Genomic DNA, 21,420 nt, shown 5'->3' on the forward strand with positions numbered 1-21,420 from the left:
GACCGAGCAAACATTTGATCGCGAGTACCACACTGAACAACAACATGGGACTGTAGTGTATTAAAACACAAATCCTCTCGACACTCAAACGCACTTTCCATTACCAACACTAACCTCGGCGGACACCGAAATCTACCATGAGTGAAATCGTCAGGGTTATTATTACTTTAAAGTATTTGAAACATTGTTTTTTCTCTCGCCCAGGGACATCACAGCACACATACACACCGAGTGACCCGAAACATTCGGACACTCCATCTCGCGAAGCTCGTTGGTGTCCATGTGTGTGCGGGCGGTCTTGTTGGTGCTCTGTGTTCCAGCGAAGCGCCCTGCAGGAGTTAGGTTTTACACTTTGCATACATGGTGTTGCTCATTAGCAGCCAGGAAAGTCCAGCGGATTTTTGGCGGTGAATTCATGAATCAATTCAAAGCATTTAAAGTAAAAGATAACCATGCAATCACACCGTTCCAATGCCGAGCAGCAATGCAAGGGTTAACGACCAAACGCAGACATTAATAACTCGTAACTCATCTCTGGAGGATTCCTAGTTTACATTAATTACAGCGTAGCCCCTGGCAAACTGCATATCAAGCAGGATTTTGCAAACAAACAACTGGCATATCTACTTACCATCAAGCAGTGAAGCAACAGGGGTCATATCAAAAAAGATTTAGGAGCATGGAGGCTCAAGAGAGAGGGACAGCAGAGACGATGGGAGGCAGGCAAAAGCACAAACACACACAACCCGATGCAGCACGGCCTTTGTTGTAATATGCTGTATGAAATGTTCCTTCCTTAAATTAAATTGTTGAATAAATCTCTCCCCAGCTGTTGGTTCATTAATAGGTGAGCAGAGTCTATGGGATGTTCAGGGACCCTGACATGCTCTCGTAATTCTGATTAGCTTGTGTTGTAGCTGCTTGTGTCATGTCTGGATGTTGTGTTATAGCACACACTCAGTTTCCCTGGACCGCTGGTGTTTTTGTGTGTGTGTGTGTGGGTGAAGCTGCAGGAAAAGGAACAGCAGAGCAGCCTCGTCTGTGGGGCCTGACACCCATCAACGTCGGCCTGTTACATTTCTATGACACGCTACTGTCTCAGGAAGAGCAGCGCCGCAGGAGCAAAGGGACAGAGAGGGGAGCCGGGAGGATGCGGGGTGGACAGGGCTGGGTGGTGGAGAGGGGAAGTCAGCAGGAGGGCTGAAGCAGAACTGAAGGGTACAACAAAAGGGGTTTATTTCATTCCAGGCTGAGGCAAACTTACTGAACTTGTGTGTGTGTGCATGTCAGAGACGGGTACATTGATTCTGCGCACAGTGACTTGAGACTCGTCCTCAAAAGACTTTGCACTCAAGATTTGGAGCTTGTGAACAGTCGTTCATCAATACGTTAGGACATCATTTTTCCTACACCTGATACACACACCTGAACACACACACACACACACACCTGCACATGCTACTGCAGTGCCCACCCAGCCCCGCCTCCTCTCGCTCACGTCGCTGTCTTCTCTCGCCAGCTCGACTCGTTCGCTCCGATTGAATATAGAGGAACTTGCAGGTCCGCGTGGTCGCGTCGTGGCCTTCAGTGTTTCACATTAATTACCTTGACAGTCTGGGCCCTTCAGTCATAATGAGCTGGAAATGTTTTTGCGCTTCAATCTCGGGCGGGTCAGGGACGGCGGCTCGTTGTGGGGGGATCCCCTCGTGGGACGTCTGAAGCCCGGCTCCAGATCGGCTTGGAAAAGGCCCCCGAGGTGATGGCGGCTCGCGGTTTCAACCGTTAGCTTAGCGGCACCCGGTCATATCTAGCATGCATTCTGCCATGTCACCCCCATTCATAGCTCTAGAACGACTGTATTCATGATTAACTGTAGTCTTTGATGGTCTTTGATGACTGTAAAAAGATTTTTTTTTAAAACATGAACATTTATGTAAGCTAAGTGGGTTAACCCTAATGTTAGCTATAGCCAACTCATAGTTCATGTGCTTGTTGTTACAATCTAAGGTCTCATCATCATCACCGTCGCCCTCACTGCGATTTAGTTTCATACAGAAAGCGATAGGTCCGTTTTTATTCCACCCATTTGTTAATTCATACAGAAATATAATGCTCCGTTTTGTCGAGCGACCGCACTGCCATTTGAATGTGGAGCGTCAGATTGGATTCACGAAACACACCCTCAGAAAAGAAGGGTGTGCAGGCGAGAGCATCAGACTTGTTAGCGTTTATGTCTGTGCCCTCATGCCCCTCATTTATGCATTCGGCCACATGAACCATTTAATCCCAGAGGTAGGTCAACCTTTACGGTCTCCCTGCCAATCTGGCAGGCGGGGATGTTATTAATGACTATGAGACGTGACAGAGGAACTTACTAAGGAGCCAGACTGTGGACAAAAACAGTAAAATAATCAGAGATGCCTTCTTGCATTTCTTACATATAGCTGAACACGGTCATAAACTCTCATGAACACATCCTCTGGCGTTACGTGAAATACCAAACCCCCCCCCCCCCTCCACCTCCACCCAACCGCCCTTTTCTCTGTCTTCCGTGTCATTATTCAAATGCAGAGGGGGGGGGGGGGGGGGAGAGGAGGATAACGCCCTCCAGTCTCGCGCTCGGCTAATTTGCAGGATAAACGAAACAACTTGTTTTTGATGAAAGCCACCAGGAAAAAAAATGTTCAAAGTTTGTGGTAGTTGCATTTGCATGTTTAACAGAAACATGTTCCTTTTGGCTGAGTTTCTCAGGCTCTGCGTCTACTCTCCCAGGGAGTGTTGAGGGGTTACGCGAGGAGACGGGATCTTTACTTTGTGTTTCCCCCCTGGCGCAGGCTTGATCTGACCATGTTAAGCCACGCTGCGGGGAGCCACTCCTCCATTCTTTCCACACTTGGGAGGATCTCACAGATGTGGCTGTGCACAGGTGAACACACTCACGCAAAAATGCATTTACACCAAAACAACGACAACAATTCAGTGTTTCCCCGTGTATTCATTATGCATTCAATTATGAGCGCCGCTGATAACATTTTACGCGATCGTTACGATCCTCTGCTCTCTTGTTTCACAGTACAAGGCTTTGTGTCTCCACACACACACACACACACACACACACGGAGCAGAGGAGACTCAAGTAGGTGAAGATATAGATGTCAGTTTGGGTTACAAACCAACTCTGTAGTGAACAGCACGCTGGCGTGCTGACGGATTCGGTGTTTCTGGGGTTTTATTTGAGCCAGACCAGAGACTATTCAGTCACACGGTTTTCCCCGCATTGTTTTTCCCATGAAGTTTACTGAAAGTGATGCAAGATAGCCCCCGTGCGTTTTATGGGGAGTGAGCGCTGCGCCGGACTTTGTTTCAAAAAGTATGCTCTTAAATGTCCCATGGCTTGTCAGCAACCACTCGTGGCATTCAGTAAAAACACCAGTCATCATTTTGTTGTTTTGAAAACCCAACATTTGCTCCTGGTGTACTTCACCGCACTTTCGGAAGAAGGGAAAAAGCGAGTGTAACAAGTGCTGTGGGGTGAATCTAATTTAATGCAGATGCCGATACGTTCGGCGCAAATGAACAAGAGTGGTTTTCTATTTATCAAATGAATTATTCCTATACCATTAATCTAAGCTCTGGCTGCTTTCTGTTGATAGCCCTATTCCAGACATGCAAAAGTTCGATGCCATTCTGTGCTGTTGCTTTAAAAGTGTGGGTCTGAGTGGGTCTGATCAATGCTGGCAATACCGCCAGGAGAACAGACACATGGAGAAGTTGAAACCGGGCCTTCAAAAGGCTGAGCTATTGATTGAATGCTTTCCAAAATGTTTTTCATCTCTGGGACTGTACAAGGAGCATGCCGGCTGGTGTGCAGCCGGGTGCAGATGGCATGGCTGACCACCATAGAGAGAGATGGGAGAGTGAGAGAAGAGGAGGAGGAGAGAGAGAGAGACCGAGAGAGAGACAGACACTTACCCCTGGCAGTGTTTTCTGTTCATGGAGGGCGTTCTGGGCTTTGATGGCCGACTCTCGGGCGCAGTAGGTGAGGAATGCGCAACCTGCAACAGAGCCACAACACATATAGACAATATTAGAGTGACACAAAACGTATAATCAGGGCTAAACAAACAAAAACATTGTCGAAAATATGTTTTATGCATTACAAAATGACACAGCAGTTAAAAAGAAATATCAAATAAGAATATTAGGACAATGATACAAATACAAAGCAATTGACATATAATGTTTGAGCCATTGTAATATTAAAGATGCACCAATATCAATTTTCCAATTTTTTCTTCTTCTCTGACTTATTTCAACAATCCAACCAATTTTGTTTGCATGATTGTTTACATTTTACTCTGTTTAAGTTCTTGGCTTCAGGAGTTGTATTTAAATATTTTAAAGCTAGCTAGCTAATGTTAGCTGCAAGCACTGCGCTGTCAGTACACAAGCAGTTCATGGCATAATATTCTTTGCGGCATTTATGTGAATTACAATACAATATGTGATTTATAGGCGATTAGGGGATGTAGTCATTTGTTCAAAAACGGTTTGATTGTTGTGTAACAAATTGCAAGCTTTATGTCTTCACTCCCGCTGAATAACTTCCACACCAAGACATGCTGCGCGGGGCTGTGATGTCACAGTCTATGCTGCTTTAAAAAAATTATCACGCGGCACCTCGATCTGGTGGAAACTGTCTGTTTCGGCTGCCGATCAATTTGCGCATCTCTAACTATAATAATTCTTAGGTGAAGAAACTGAACTCAGGATCTTGTAAGTTAGTGAAGAAAAAACATTTCTTGGAATAAACAGAGCAAGTTAATGAAAACAGGGCAATAGATCAGGCTAGATATGGCGAGGGGAGAGGAGAGGAGAGAAGAAAAAAAAAAACACAATAAAAAGGTAGGAGATGAGCTGAGAATTCTTTGGATGAATTGCCGGGCCTGTCCAGCCTCCCCATCCCTAGTGCCATGTCCTGTCAAAAGCTCCTAGTAGCCTGGCCAGTGTCCCCACCCTGAACAGTTGTGACAGCAGCGGAGACAAAAGAAACTGCAGGAGAGTATTTGGAGAGGGTGGGGGGTAAAAAAAAAAAAAAGCAGGGAAGAAGGGATGAGATCAGCGTAGGGATGGAGGAAGGAGGGAGATACTGACAGAGAAAAAAGGGAGGGCGGGAGGGGGTGTTAAAACTCTCCAGGGTGAGTGCTGCCATGCGTGCACACACACACACACACACACACACACACACACACACACACACACACACACACAACATCTGTCAAAATCACTGAATACATAAAGAAGAGAAGAAAAGAGCAGAAAAGAAAAGGGAGGAGAGGAGAGAAGAGGCAGGGAGGACGGGAGGTGGAGAGAAACCAGATGGAGTATTGAGGCAATCATTTTCCCCCTGACTCTCTGAATAAATAGATTTGCTTGTGTTCTATTAATGAGGTTCATATGGGTTACCATGCATCATATTTCTGCCACTCTGAAGATGCTTTATTAGCAGCCACTGCATTTTGGATCTCATTTCAACAGCCAAATGTATTCAGTGGGTGGTGATGTATTAAGAGTCTTTACACGGACAATATTCCAATTCGTTTTCCTTGTTGCATATGAGATCACTTTACCCACTCTAAACATTCACCATCCATTTTTGCCGTGCGCTCGTTCACGCGTGTCTTTTAATGTCATTTCAGGGGCCCTTGCCCTTTGCACTTTGTCTACGTCTCCACTGTAACCGCCTCAGGACTGCATCAAAAAAGGGAGGGCTAAAACGCCATGTCAGTCATCGATCCATTGATTGACCTGTAACCTGTTTTGCATTGATGCTTTAAGCCCACTGTGTCGCCAAATGTGTTTATGTGGCTGCAACCCCCCCCACCCCCTCCCTTGTACACAAAAAAAACAACATGAAACCATTCTCATGTAAGCCTTTTGTTTGGGACAGTCAGTCTGTGCCCTGCCAAGCCTTTCAGGAAGAGAAAGACAGATAGTGATGGAGTCTGTCCAGGGTCATGACCTTTGAGGTGGCTGACTGTAGCACTGGTGTCACGGAGCAGCCCTCCTCATAGCCTCCCTTGTCCCAGCAACCCTAACCTAATGATTTCCGATGGCCACCACGCAAATCATTCAATCACTCACACTGTTGTCTCCCCCCCCACCCGGCCCCCCCCCTCTCTCTCTCTTCTGCGTCAGCTTGTAAAAAAAAACAAAAAAAAAACGAGACTGCGGAAATGTCATTGTAGTTTTGGGTTTGTTTGTTTTCTCGAATGGTTGAGGGTAATGGGAGAGAAAGGCTCCATTTTGGGGGTTGTTTTCTCTCTCTCTCTCCCTCTCTGGGCTTTTTGTTGTTTGTTTACTTGACAAATGCTGGCCCTATCTCTGAATAAGCAACAAGTATTTTGCATTACAATCGCAAACACAATTCATTTGTTAATGTGTAATGCATAGGGCATTGAGAATAAATTAACAACAACCACAACACTGGCAAACAAAAGGGAAACATGAACTCCATTTAAATGTGATTCTGTGCTCTTTAATGTATGGCTTAATAAGAATTTGCAGGCCACAGGCGGAAAAAGCTTTAACAACTCCATAATTGGAATCCAAACACGTACAAATTGCCAGTGCTGCATTGCATACCAAGTGCAAAAGTGGGAGAGGGGGAGGCGGGGGGGAGGGGAGGGGGGAAGCATGATGAAATTGTTTGAAACACAACAAAAAGCCAGTGTAATCGGAGCCTGCTGACACAGCAATGGGGTAAGCCTTCCCATTGTGAGGCGATGATCCTCTGCATCATCTGATAGAAACCTAAAACAGCCTTATCTCACACATTGATTTCAGCTCCAAAGAGAAGAAATCCCTTCTCTCCTCTTTGCCGTCTTTCCCTCCTCTCTCTCTCTCTCTCGCTCTCTCTCTCTCTCTCTCTCTCCTCCGTCCCCCCGACTTCTTCCTCTTCGTCAATGCCGACGCCGCTCCTCTCGTCTCCTATTTCTTCATAATATATTTTTAAAGTGTGTGCGGCGTGTGTACCGGGAAATAGGGCCGAGTCTCTCCATCTCCACTGTGTCGAATTGGCATGTAATTAACGAGCCTTACATGGGGGGAGAGAGAGGGAGGGAGAGAGGGAGCGAGTGGTCGAGATAGGGAGGGAACGTTAGAGAGAGTGAGTAGTGGAGGTTACTGTATAGCTTTGGCGACAGCAGCCATTTACATTCACCGCGGCTCAGGCTCCCCATTACCAAAACCCAGTGTGTGTGTGTGTGTGTGTGTGTGTGTGTGTGTGTGTGTGTGTGTGTGTGTGTGTGTGTGTTTGCTGCACAGTAGGACGCCGTACTCTACTAATTGTTTTGTCACGTTTGGCGGCCCTATTGATAAAGTCCATGGATACTCACACACAGACACGCACATCTGATCCTCTTACCGTGTGTAAGCACTTGTTTCAGACACACTTATTCAATGAACAAACCGATTGTGTCCCAATTCTGTATTACAGGATATATTCTATTGTACTTAGTTACAACAAATGGATCATCAACTGGCATCAACAAATTGTCTCGCGATTAAATTCTTTATTTTTTCCTTCCTATAGTGATAGTCCCCACTATCCAGAGTTTGTTTTTTAGCAGCTGTGAGCAGCTCCTCAAGTTCCTTTGTTAGATTTTAATTACAATACACTACTACACAATCAAAACCTGTATAATAGCACAGTATATCCAGCTCTCTACCCGGCTGTTACATGACCAGATATATATATATAAATACTGGACTTTCGCAGCCAATGCGCACGCAAACAGCATTAATATGAACACATTGCACCCACTCAGTTTCATTGTGCTCATTGTTCTTTATCACACACATTAGAAGACCCAAAAGCCGATGAAACACATTCCTCAATCCCCTCTGTTACAAAATCTATGAGCGACCATTATTGTTAAAAACATGGTCACGACTATGAAAATGAAACTCTTAGAGAAAAATCGTTATCACAGTTTCAGCACAACGGCAACATTAACATCAACGCTGTACTTTTTTTCCAGAGAAGTAATCGACTTCTTTTCATACTGGTAATGAGGAAGGGGCACAGGACGTTTTATGGACACACACTCAGTTTTCATGTACAAAATTTCACACCAGGCACATAAGCAATGTTCCTAAAACCAGTTGTATAGTGATATGTCATCCCCGATTGTAAACCCGGTGCAGTTCCTCATTAAATCCAACTATAAAGCAGTGTATAACTGTTGGGGTGCACCGTCCTGTCACTGAGGTAAGAAAAGCCCCTTCACTCGCAGCCCGCTACCAATCAAACTAACAAACCTGTCTTGCATGAAGCAAAGCCACAATTTACTATCATTCATAAATTGCCTTACAGATACAAGCGTAAAATCAATTCTCCTGGAGGAAGAAAAAAAACATCAATCAATACAAAAACTTTTAATATGATTAACCTTCACAATAAACACTGCGACTACACACACATACACAGAACTTCTGCCCAATTGATACTAAAGAACGAAAAATAAATGAAACAAAAGTTAAACTTGTATCCTTCTGGTTGTAAATAACAATCACGAGTAGAGCAAATATGTCCGACAAGACGTCGATGTTTACCAGCTAATGTTAATCACCAAATACACACAGATTTTGGATAAACAGTGCATTGATAAGTAGTAAGCTAACGCTAACCGCACTGTTTTATTACTTCCAAGTCACGTTTAGCATTGCCTACAAGTGGCTACATCCACTTCCGCGAGCTTTCACGCGAGGTATTTCGTTCCTCATCACACAATATGAACTACACAGTTACATTTCTGCAATGGAAACTTTAGCAACATTTACGTTAGTTGCCGTACCGCTCGTCTCTCCATCACCCTGAGCTCGCGCTGATTGGCTAATTCTCAAATTCAAGTGAGTTTTATTGGCAGCAATGTAAGCTTCCTTATTGCCAAAGCTAAGTTACATCATTGTTGAAGTTTCGTTTTACCCGTGAAAACAAACTATATAGTTCTGAATTAATACAATTCAACACTATTCAAGATCATAATTAATGCAATTGTTTCCATTAAGATGTCAAAAAGGGCAGAGCCGTTTTCAACCAGTGTAATGGTTTTTAAATGCACATATGTAATGCATGTAAATAATTCATCAATTATTATGAAAATAATTATCAAGAATAATAAATGATAATGTAGACCATCTTGTAAAAAATAAATGGAAGCCCCATTTGTTCCATTAGAAACCATTTCCCACGTTGCCTCCATTTCCTAGCTCAATTGCCTAATCCAAGTGCTCTCTCTCAGAGACGGATAAATCTGAAAGCCATTTATTTATTAATCACGGCGAAGCCCTTTTCGTTCGTTATCCATATACATCACATTTTACTCTGGGAGTGATTGAAACTTTAACAGTTGCATTTTTTTTTTCTGGGTCTTGGAATTTTCTTTGATGACATTTCACCAAAAAAACCTCATCAGTTAATTATATTTATATATACTAAGTAGGACCATGGAGAGATTCATTTGTGGCTGCCACTATAGCGACTGCAGCTACAGGCCGTGACGTCAACTGCAGGAGCTCAATGTGAAAACCCCACTTCTACGTTGGCATAAATCGTGTGCTGCGGAGCCGTCAAACATGAACGCAATTCCGAGGAAGACGTGGTTAGTTGAAACCACAACGTCTGTCTTTTCCCTCCGCCTCTTTGCTCCCTTTTCTCCCTTTTCTCCATCTCCTTTCTTGCCCCAGAGGAGCCAAACTGCCCCAGCGTTATGAAAAAGTGTGAACCTGCTCTCAATGTGGCATTTCCTTGGCCGGAAAGTGTGAAGGTAGCAGCGAAACAAGCCAGTCTTGGCACCGGTCTCGCCTGCTCCCTCACACATCATTTGCACTCTTTGGAAAATGCTATCACTGTGGGGAGATTACTTGCTTACTTCATTTACTGCCATGCGGGGCTCCGGGGGAACCGATAGCCTTTCGGAGGGGTCACAAGCTGAAACACACATCATCAGCACTGATACAATGTGATTATGAGCTGAATCATTGCCAGCCGGGGAGGCGGGAGGCTCAGTGGCGCAGATTGACCGTGAGGGGGGTAATCAGTCCGGTCTCCGAGAAGCTTTTAACTCATATAATCACTCCCTCACCTTTGGAGAAGAGAAACCAAAAAGATCCCAAACAGTCATAGCAATGTTCAGGGAGAAGGAGGACCGATTGAAGGAGGACAGATTGAGAGGTCTATGAGAAAGAAGTGCTGGAGCATGGAGTTGGCAGGGACTTTCCAAAATGCTCTCACTCATTGTTCTGACAACAATATTTTCTCTGCCCAGCCCTAATGGGCTTGTAATGAGCACTGTAATATAAGCAGTAGCCTAGCGTAACCTGTAAACCTTAATTAAGTCAGACAGACACCTTAAAAGGAATCCGACGCCTGTGCTCAGTCACCATCTCGTGATCCTGAAGCTGACTGCACTCCTCCATCCCTGCTCCATCAATCACTCCATCCCTTCATCTCTGCTACATCCAGCTCCAAATCCTCCTCCCTTTCTCCTTTCACTATACCCCCTCCTGTCATCCGCTCACCTTGAGCAATGTCTGGAGGAGGATGAACGTCGCAGGCCGCTGAGGACCATCGATGTCCATCATGAGGGGCAAGAAATAGTCCCCCGGACACTCCCTCGTATCCTCTTCGACCCCTAAGTAGGAGACCTCAGCCATTGATTTGTTGCTACTCGCTCACATAGACTACACTATAGCCTCCGAGCAGCAGTCAAACGGATCCATAGGCAGCGCTTCCCAGAGGACTGCCTGTGTGCTGTGTGTGAAAGTGTGCATTTACAGAGCACGCACGCGTGCGCGATGCGGCGCGGCGTGCATCGTCTAATGAGGGTGACGAATGCAATGAATTCTTCCTGAGAGGCCCCGTGTATACGTTTCAGGATCATTACTGGGGCAAAGAAGCTATCGTAACAATAGAGCGAGAGAGAGACGCACTTTGATACCTTTGCACTCACAATCTATTGTGCGGCTCTCGGAGGTTGAATAGTTCTCTCAGGGCTCAACTGGTTCCTCATAATCCAAATGTAGAGGATGCAGAGGGGCGTGGGCGGCGCTGCATTAAGAAAGGCTGGAAACAGGAATGCAGCTTCCAACTTGCTAGCGACGAAGTTCCTGAGATCATGCCTTTTGGTGGTGGGTGCAGTTTCCAGAGGTGACATGATAGATTGCAACCGGCCGGCCATTCCCAGAGTTGGCCAGGACTCTCTCAATATGCGCTTCTGTATAACAGTAAGGGTACGGCGTTTGGCATCCTCCACCGTGCCGTAGTCCCTAAAGTTAGCCTTGGCTTGTGCGGACTGTCTGTGCACTTCATCCCTCTTCTGCTATTAAAGCCAGGGCCCGATCTATAAATACATCTAGTGGCCTGCATCCCTGATGAGCGAGCTAATTGACACCGTTAATGGATGGAGTTTCACAGAGCTGTAAATAATGTGTAGGTTCACACTTACTGCCTCCTGCCGTGTTACTTCTGGGAGGGCAACAAGAGTTTACCTGCCAAGTCCCGTCTCGGCAGCCCGGCGTCCCTGCCTCCCTCGCCCAGCCAAGTCTGCTCCAGCCAGGGGATTTATACAGAAATCAATATAAGTCCCCCCTCCACACCCGCTCCACCCCCACCAGTCAAAGAAAGAAAACTGCATTTCCTCTTTTTCATGTACGATAACAACCTCTTGGAGAAACAAACAAGACCAGGCAAAGGGAAATAATAAAATCACTTTCACTTGGCTCACGCCCATTGCCTGCCGCTCTATAAAGTACACTATGCTTCATTTAATGTACCCGATTGGCGTATTTGATGCAATACGGTGCTGCAGGAGTGAGTTTACATTTTTTTTTGCACTTCAGAGTTTTCAGCCAGATGCCTGAAATGAGGTCTGCGGGTAACACGAGCTGAAGAGCATTCACTCATCAGACACCATGGAACTGCTGTTCATTTGCGAAGATGATCGTGCTGTCGTAAACTTTTGGAGATTATTTCCTGCAATAATCCAAACACCCGATGGAACAATCCCATTGGCCTCTTGTGGAGGGAGCCAGTGCTTCGCTAACTTCCGAGGGGTTGGCCTCCAAAAATACGTCATCCCTGCAGCACTCTCCGTTCCTAACGATGCTTGTCCTCTTTTGAAAGGTGAAAGGCATTTAAACCTTTTAGACGGACCAATTGATCATAGCGAAGCCACAATCACCGTTGACTGGCAGCTGCAAACTGACTGCGGACTAAGAGACGGATCAGGTTTTCAGTCTCTTTGATTTTACAAATTGAAAGATTCCTTTAAAGACAGCGCTTCAAAGGCCCAGAGGTGGCTCGGATGGAGTGATTGAAGGAGGGATGAGTAAGAAAGACGTGAGGGGGAGGAGAAAACACACTACCACGGCCATACCACACACACACACACACACACACACGCCTACACACACTTATTTGTTGCTGCTAAACACAGGCCACCTTAAGATGAAACATTACTTGCATACGGCTTCATACACAAACATTTAATGAGTACCCTGCTTCGTATAGCTGCTCTTTCTATTCGATGAATGTAAAGAATGGAGCACAGCAGGAAGAGGAGACTGTGTGTTTGTCTCAGCATGCGTTCTTTCTTTCTTTTTCCCTTTCTATGTCTCAAGATTCTAATTGACACTAATGGTCTGAATAATAAGGCACCAGGGTGTTAATTGCATTGACGTATATTTCCTAGGCACCAAGTTCAGCCCAAAGGATTCCAGAAATCTGTTTTCTATCCCTCCATCCCTCCATCCCTCCATCTATCTATAGCTCAGAAGAATGGCAAAGAAAGAGCTCTGAAGGGAGCCCAAAGAGCACATGAAACAGATAGGAGCCCATCAGCCATTAATTAATTTGAGTAGTCTTTTTTAATTAAGCCAGATCTACCGCTGAATGGGGGAACCACAGAACGGCTGCCATGTTGGAACTCGTATGAAGTCGGCACACACCGCTTATTCGACCAAATTGTAACATTTGATCATCAAAAAAAGGAACACAAATTCCACCTTTCATCTGCGTCTTCGGCACCGTTTGGCACGCGAGTGGCGTGTACGGTGGAAAAAGAAGAAAAGAACGGGAAGAAAAAAGAAGAGGGAATGCGATACATCTCCAGTACAAAGCCCCTGACCGTTTTTTTGTCTCTGGCGATAAAGCACAGAGACTGTTAGCTACCGCGCGGCTGCTTCAGCGGGGGAAAGATAGATGGAAGGAGTGAGGGGAGAGATGGCCGCGTGATGGAAGGGACGGGGGCGTGAGGAGAGAAAGAAGGAGGGTGGGATGGGGGGGGGGGGGGGAGGATGCTGGAAATGATGGGGACATGCAGTCGCCCACAGATGCACCCTGCGTCTCTCCCTCATTCTCTCCCTCCTTTTGAGCACAGTGTGGGAGAGCGGTCTTTTGGGGGAGGCTGGCAGGCAATCAGTGATGTCATGCCAGCAGTGCAGTGATGGCAGCTTAACCTATTTTCGGAAATACCACAGAATTTCTATTTTTAACCGTGCTGAGCAGCATGTATCTTCACACATCCCTCACGGACCTGAGCATTCATCGACACTTTGCAATCTAAAATGTGTCTTCATCGCAGATTGGGGGATTGCTTAATATCTGCAGGAGGAAAAGAAAAAAAAATCTCTTGATGCTGATCATGCTGATTATCATAATTACCAGTTAGGGAGGTATTTTCCATGATGTCAACTTTGCATCATTTAGTCCGTCGTTACAGTTAATATGAGCGTCGCTCTCGTTACTTGCATTGGTAATGTAGGAATAGCAAGAGCCGTAACGTCGCAAATCGCCTCTAAAACGCTGGTAGGAGTCGTCGCTTTTGCACTTACATCGGAATAAGTATTACTTTTGTCACCGGAGGGAATTTCAAGTGATTATTTCTAGACATCTGCCACACTTGGCCTCTGCTCCTCCTCCATCCATCCCGGCCCCGCGGTGTCCAAGCGGGTCTCTCAACCTGACAGAGGGATCCTCCACGTCCCGAGCCGAGCCATCGCTCTACTCTCCCGCAGCCTTGGGATAAAAGCAGCTATTTGTTTCTGCATCTCTGACAAACACTTCATCTAACTCCCCCCATTCCCACCACCACCACCACCACCCTCCACTTATCCATCTGTCCATTCATCCATTGTTCCGCGCCCATGTGTCTGTCTGTCATTTGCCTTGCGGGCCCCGCCGCGTACATGCGCCGTCCTTCCCTGTCCAATTCCGTCGAGCGACGGCGCTAAGTCGCATCCGCGCGGCTCGGCGTGCGCTCCCGGGCCCGACGCGCGTACGACATTTACGCATTGTATATTCACACCAGCATCAAGGGCTCAACCATTTGGCAATCGGAGAGATGTGACAGCTTGACTAATCTGTGATTGTTTTTTTTGGCCAAAACATGGGGGTTAGCGAGCCCTCCAAGGGCACAGTACTAAGGCAAGACAAATAACTTATTATTTTCCAGGCTTGTACAAGGCTTTATCGCATGAGTTCTCCTGAACCATTCCAAAATGGAGAGGGATTATCACAAAACATTGCATTAAAATCTCCTCCCTCCCCTCTCCCTTGTTATTTCATTTTCCATCTAAAATGAATCTGTGCCCAGCCAGGCTCAAACACAACATTAAAGAGCTCATGCTATTCTAACAGAAACTGCCAACCCCCTCCTCTCCTGCTTTTTTTTCCCTCCCTCTGTGCATTTAACCCCCCCTTCATAAGAGCACACTCTGCTCTGTAGGCAATGGCACTCTCTGCTAAGCTACCCATACAAAATAGATAGGCTTCCATCCCTCTATTTAGACTAAGGAAATAGCTGTGACCTTTGTGCATGAGCAAGAAGGCGCTACGGGTTTACCGACTCTACCTTGAGATGAGAAACGGGACCAAAAAATAATTAAACCCCAACTCCTCGATTCAAAATTTCAAACTGCTGTTGGCACTGCCGCAAAAGGCTGAATGGAGTTCCCCAACAATTTTCGCTCACTTACATGTAAAACATCATTGGATCTTTTTTTGAAATACTTTTGCGACACATTCACAGCATCATTATATATCGCAAAAACAATCACATCATCACAGTTTTTAAATCAACAACCTCCAAAAAGTACATTTACTTCCAGGTCGCCAGGTGATGAAAAAAAACCTTTCAAAGTGTCTCCAAGCCTTAACCATCACACCAGCGCCATTATAATCCCACCTCCAAACACGACTCTGTCCACAATCTAAAACAAACCGCCACAGAGCTTCATTTCGTGAAATACAGAGGTAACATACTGTTTCATAAACAAGTGTCTTCGTGGTGAAATCGCGCCATGTTTTCCCTGAGACCTCACAGTACATCTGCTCATATCTATCCCTGCTCCAGGCACCTATTAAGAGCAAACATATTCCAGAAAGGTCACGGAATGACGGCACTTCCAACATACTGAAAGCGTAATGTACTGCGAGCCATAATGAATGTTGCATCGGTGCAGGAAATCAATCCATCTGAGAGGCTCTCTCGGGCAGGGATTAAGGGGAAAGGAGCGGAGACAGAATAAAAGCCAGGTGAGTCGTGTGGACACTAACCTCCAGCGGAGCGCGGCCTTGTCGGCATCTGAGATTGGCAATCTCCTTGGAAAACCAACAGAAAAGTGGAGCAGAGAGAGAGAGGGAGAGAGAGAGAGAGAGAGAGGGAGGCAGCGCTCCTCATCCTGAAGTCAAGGCCCATAAGCGCCTGTCAGTACCCGTTGAGCTGCTGCATCTTTTATGAGGAAAGCCCTGTTGCTTATTACAATATTTACAGACGTTTAAAGATTGCAAAGCAAGCGTTGTTACTGCATTAGCTGGGCTCGGTGGCCCGCGCTCACTCGTCCTGGCAGACAATTTTATTCCAGATTTGTTAAATCGAATCACTGCGCACGACCGCGAGGAGAGCGAGAGACTTGTTTTTCCTGTTTCGCGAATGGAACAGAAATCCTTCTTAAAACCTTTATGAAGCCGTTTAACGTCATAAGCAACGATGCACCGGTCACACTGGCAAAAAGCCCGTACGCTCTGCCGATGTCTGTTAAATCGGTAACATCATCACAGAGTGTTGCGTTGGTACCGTCCATGTCACTTCTACAGCTCTGTTTATAGTCTGTAAGTGAATTTATCCCATCTGTTTCCCCAGGGGGGATGCTGTCCTACAGCAGTGCCCTGATCTTTGACACTTTCCATAAGGCACACACAATATGGAGACGTGTGGATGCACTCTCACTTCCATCATGTCAAAGCAGAGAGAGAGAGAGAGAGAGAGAGAGAGAGAGAGAGAGAGAGAGAGAGAGAGAGAGAGAAAGAGAGAGAGAGAGAGAGAGAAGCTTCAACAGATTAGAGCTTACTTTAATCAATGTCGCTGCCTTTCAGGTATCATTTCATAAATTAAAAACTGCAGTCTCATATTACAGCAACGGCATATCATTTTGGTTTAATGCATATGCTATATTCCGACTATTCCTGTTATTTTCTCTGTTTTTTTTTATTATCATTATTATTATTGGGAGGGCAGCCCACAAAGGGACGCTATCCATCAGACTAGCTCACAGGCATCGAAAAAAAAATGTAAAATACAAACTTGAATAAATATTTCATTAGATTATTCTGTGATTTAATGCGCTTGGCCGGGGTCCACGGCAATATCTTCTGTCCATTTATAAATGCATTAACACAATGACACCCGAGACTAGCATGATATTGATACCCGGGCTGAGATTGAAGCAGCGTTGGGATTGTTTTGTCGGTCTGTCTGCTGTGCAGAAACACACCTGCAGGGAAAAAGAGATATATATTTTCTAGCTTCTCTATCGTTTGAGTCAACCAAACTCATCGGATGAAATCTGTCCGGGCAACTGGAGCGTTTCGACAGAAATCCACACTGGAAGACATTCAGCACTGAGGGCTTTTCATGTATACATCCACTTATGCAAAGCGGGACTGTCAATTTGAACACAACGATGGACAAGAAACAGCAAAGTGAACACATGAATAAACTAAGACCACAGATTAAAGCCCCGGTTCATATGCACGCGCATAAACACGTCTTCTGCGTGTGCTATAAGTGGAAGCCAATTAGAGTCAAAGGGAGAAGTTTTCACACTCTGTGATAAATTCAACATCAGGAAATCCTCCACCTATTAATACCAATTGGGCGACAATAATTGGCAGGCCATCGACAGCGTGGGCAGAATTAATCATTTGAAGAGGCAGACTAGACTGATTTTTTAATTGGCAGAGGCAGCCACTGTTTAGGGAGGCAACCAGCTGATCACCCGAGAGACTGCTGCTTCAGACAATGCACATTTGCTAATCCTCTTGAGTCAAGTTATTATGGCCATGCATTATTATCACGCTTTACAAACTAATTCCATGTTTTCCCTCATGGATTACCAAGGGGGGAAAATAGTTGCATAAGAAAAGAGGAAATAATAAAACACACAAAGCGCAATGTGGATGACATGGAAATCAAAATGACAGAATAAGTGCAGAACCCACAAATGCACAACCCTTGGAAGGATGACAATAACGTGCGTGTGTGTGTGTGTGTGTGTGTGTGTGTGTGTGTGTGTGTGCGTGTGTGTGTGTGTGTTTATCCCTCTGTCCATCAATGTATTTGTCAGTCTGAACGTCCCTGTTTGAGGGTGCCATTACAGTTTTTCCATCAGGATCCATACCCATAATCCTTTTCTGCTTATTAACATGATCCACTATGAAATAACTTCAGAGATCATTGACACATTAGGGTTTGATTACATATTGTTAATGGTGTGGCCTGGAGTCATTGCATGTTAAGCCATTTGATAGAACAGCACTTATTTTCAATTGATTTGTTGTAAGCTAAAGTCTAAAGGTAAAAAAAAAAAAATCACTTTGAGAAGAACATTCAGGATTAGGTTTTTAATCATCTTTGTACTCAGATCAGAGAGATTACCTCATCTATCTGCCTTTACATGTAAACACATTTTTCAGTGTAGGAATAAGCAGTAACAAAAGTCCTGATTGACAATATAATAAATTAAAGTTCACAGGATTGTTTTCACCGGGTTTTTTTTTATGAAAAAGGGGATTTTATTTTGTTCCACAGCTCTTCACAAATTTGAGTTTTGCATTTCATACTAACAAGGCGCCTGAGAAAGAGATTGTTTCAATGAAAACAAACATTTCTCTTTTTTTCAGTTAACTTTACCACCAGAGCATGAATGATGCAATGTGGATTTATAATAAAAAATAATAACGTGATAGTTATTATGCTGCTACGATGTCAAAAAAGAACATTGAGGTGAACAATTCCTCCAACATATAAATGCTAGCCTACTACTACTAATACACTACTAGATTTATTCCACAGCTGTAATTGTGCCAGATATTTCTCTTGTATTACACAAAGATCTATAAAAGCTCGATTTTTCTGTCAATATAATGTGTCTAAGAGCCCAAATCGTCTTTTCCCCGCCACCCCGATCAGGCGACAATCACTTAAGAGCTAAATGCTGCAATCATTACGCAACACCGGGCAATGTTATTTTAGTGGCTGTATGCACACACATGCACACGCAAACACACTCTGAGGAATGCCAAATGAGTGCTGCACTGAAAACAATGTCCTCCCTTTCGCCACACTAACAATATCAGCTCAAGAGATGTGGCCTCGTGAGATATGTGGCTAACAGCAGCTATGATCGCACAATCGAATGGCGCAGTGTGAACCCTCACGTGACTGAAGAACATGTTTGGATCCGAATATGATCACAGGGCTGCTAATTGCAGCTCAAACAATTCACATGTATTTACATTTGAACGCTTTCCTCCATTTGATGAAGTCGGCTTCTGAGCGGGTCTCAGTCTTAGTGGGGCTTTGTGGCAGTTGTGGACAAACCCTTGAAATGGGAACAAATTGAATATCTTTTGATGGTGATTCCATATGTCATAGAGGACATTGTTTGCAAATGGCATTTACATTAGTGTCACAGATTGTCGTTTGTCTTTTTTCAAATGTCACTGCAATAAAAAAAAAAAAAGCTTATCTCCATTACTAACATCCCTCACATATCAGCATCTGCCCTGCAGGAGTACAAGATGGGGAATACAATGGAGAGGGATATAATTGGGAAAGACTTTTTTTTTCTTCTTTTAAGTGTTTTTGGTGAAAGCTCAAATGTAAACCCTGCACACAGATGGACAATGTTTGACAGCCATTACATGGTTCTTCTCTCTTTGAAGCATGATTCAAATGTTCAAATTATGATAGCCAGGTCATTATCGTGGAGGCAAAAATGTCCCTGTGGTGGTTTAAAACCGTGAAACAGCCTCGAGAGTCTTCAAGAGCTTATGGTTCTTGTCCAACCTGGCTGTCTGTAAATGTATTTTTTTTTAATATATATATCAAAGTTGGTTGAACGTGGTGATGAGGATGAGGATGATGATGATGAGGATGGTGATGTGGATGGTGATGAGGATGATGGTGATGATGACGTCCACCCTGCATGGATCGACTGCGTGACATATGGTGAAACCTCCCACACCCAGGGAGCGATTAAGCCACCTTTGATGACCAACTTCATTATGGAAGGTGGAAGTTACCGCTGTGTGTGTGTGCGTGTGCGTGTGTGTGTGTGTGTGTGTGTGTGTGTGTGTGTGTGTGTGTGTGTGTGTGTGTGTAGCGAGCTGGCTGGATTGTACACCCTCCGCTTCCCCTTTCAGCGTCGCTCCCCAACGCTCCGCGCTGACGTCCGTCATCTTGCGTCAGCTCTCGCGCCCCTTTTTGGAGAGACGTCGTCGGCGCTTGAACTGATTTGGCCGTGTGTGTCGAGTTTGCACCCGACGCAGCCCCCATTCGCACATGGGGAGACGTTAAAGAAAGCCGATGGGATGAATAAATAATGCCGCCCCTCCACAACAACAAAAAAAAAAAAAAAGAAAAGAGAAGAAGATGGGACTGGCAAGGGAAGGCTCTTTAAAAATGCATCATTTCCAAGCGCCTCTGCCCCACTTAAAGAGCGTGTTAAGAAAATAGCAATACAGAACATGGCGCGCGCGCGCGCGCGCGTACACACACACACACACACACACACACACACACACACACACACAGTGTGTCACCCCATCATTCGTGACACTGCAAGCGCGACTGATATTTATTAAAACATTTTTTTTTAAATGCCCTCATTTTGATTGTCCCCACAAAAAAAACGTCCAAAATACAAATGCCCAAAAAAATATGTTAGATAAGAAGAACTTTACGAGCAAAGCAATCATAAATGGGACAACATCATGAATGTTAGATGAAAATATGTGAGCAATGATGCTCATGATGAATTTCAGATCGGGATTTAAGCCTGATGAAATGGCGATAAAATAAAAATAAAATGTAATTAAAAAAAAGTGACAAACGCGGGGTTTTTTTTCTGCGTCTCTATTCCAACACGAATCAATTCAAAATACAGCAATAATAAGCAATTGTGCAGCTTTATATGGGCCTCGCAGCCATTTGAGGAGCGACACGTTACCTTTGTGCATGCCGGTGTATCGGTCCTTGAGAACTGTCAGTTCGTGGATTTTCCCAAACTGTTCAAACAGGGGTTTCAGGTCTTTTTCCTCCAAGTTCCGCGGTATCTGCCCGATAAACAGCTTAATGGCATCTTGGTCTTTCATGTTGCCGCTCTCCGGATGAATTGAAATGGGTTCTGACCCGTTCATGGGTTTCGGAAATGTGATCTGAGGGTACTGGTGCTGATGTGGGATAAGTAGTAGTGGTTGTTGGGTCGGTGGCGCCCCCGGTCCGGTGTAAACCAGGCTGGAGTGAGCGGGCTGGGGCTGCTGTGGATGGTGCTGCCTTCTTGTTTCAGTCTGAGTGAATCTGGCCATTCTGAGCTGGGAGCAGAGTGGATAATAATGACAACACACACACACACACTCACACACTCACACACGTACACGCACACACTGTGAGAGAGCAAGCACTCAGCTGGAAACCAGGCTGACTTTCTATCCGACACACAACACACACACACACACACACACACACACACACACACACACACACACACACACACACACACACACACACACGCACAGTACAAGGCAGGCGGAGAGGGGAAAGGGAAGGGGGGGCTGGTAGTGTCGGAATAAACGCACAGGAGCGATATTAGACGCTCTGGAGCGACACCCAGCGGTCATTTTAAGTACTTCAACATAAAATGGCAGCAAGGATTGTTTGAAATTTGGGCTCTGACCAGCTTTTTTTTAAATGTTTTTTTAATAATGACTGAGCATGTTTGAAAAACACTTTCCATCTAAACAATGATGGAAGAAGGCAAACTTTTTATATTTCATACGTTTGTGCTTTAACTTTA

At 45.0% G+C, this 21,420-nt stretch overlaps 1 protein-coding gene across 10 annotated transcripts in view; it reads right to left on the bottom strand.

The window, feature by feature from the left end:
- Window positions 1-21,062, bottom strand: part of celf5a (cugbp, Elav-like family member 5a) — a 185,494-nt gene extending 164,432 nt beyond the window's left edge. For all 10 annotated transcript variants that reach the window (XM_068591218.1, XM_068591216.1, XM_068591211.1 and 7 more), the window contains exons 1-2: window positions 20,575-21,062; window positions 3,973-4,055 (exon numbers count right to left, since the gene is read on the bottom strand). In XM_068591218.1, coding sequence (XP_068447319.1) covers window positions 3,973-4,055; window positions 20,575-20,932 — 441 coding nt within the window. In that variant the 5' untranslated portion in view covers window positions 20,933-21,062. The remainder of the gene's footprint in view (window positions 1-3,972; window positions 4,056-20,574) is intronic.
- Between the last annotated feature and the right edge of the window lie 358 nt (window positions 21,063-21,420).

The sequence above is a fragment of the Clinocottus analis genome, unplaced genomic scaffold (assembly GCF_023055335.1).
Source record: "Clinocottus analis isolate CAN_PGR_092001 unplaced genomic scaffold, fCliAna1.0.p SCAF_25, whole genome shotgun sequence".
NCBI lineage: Eukaryota > Metazoa > Chordata > Actinopteri > Perciformes > Cottidae > Clinocottus > Clinocottus analis.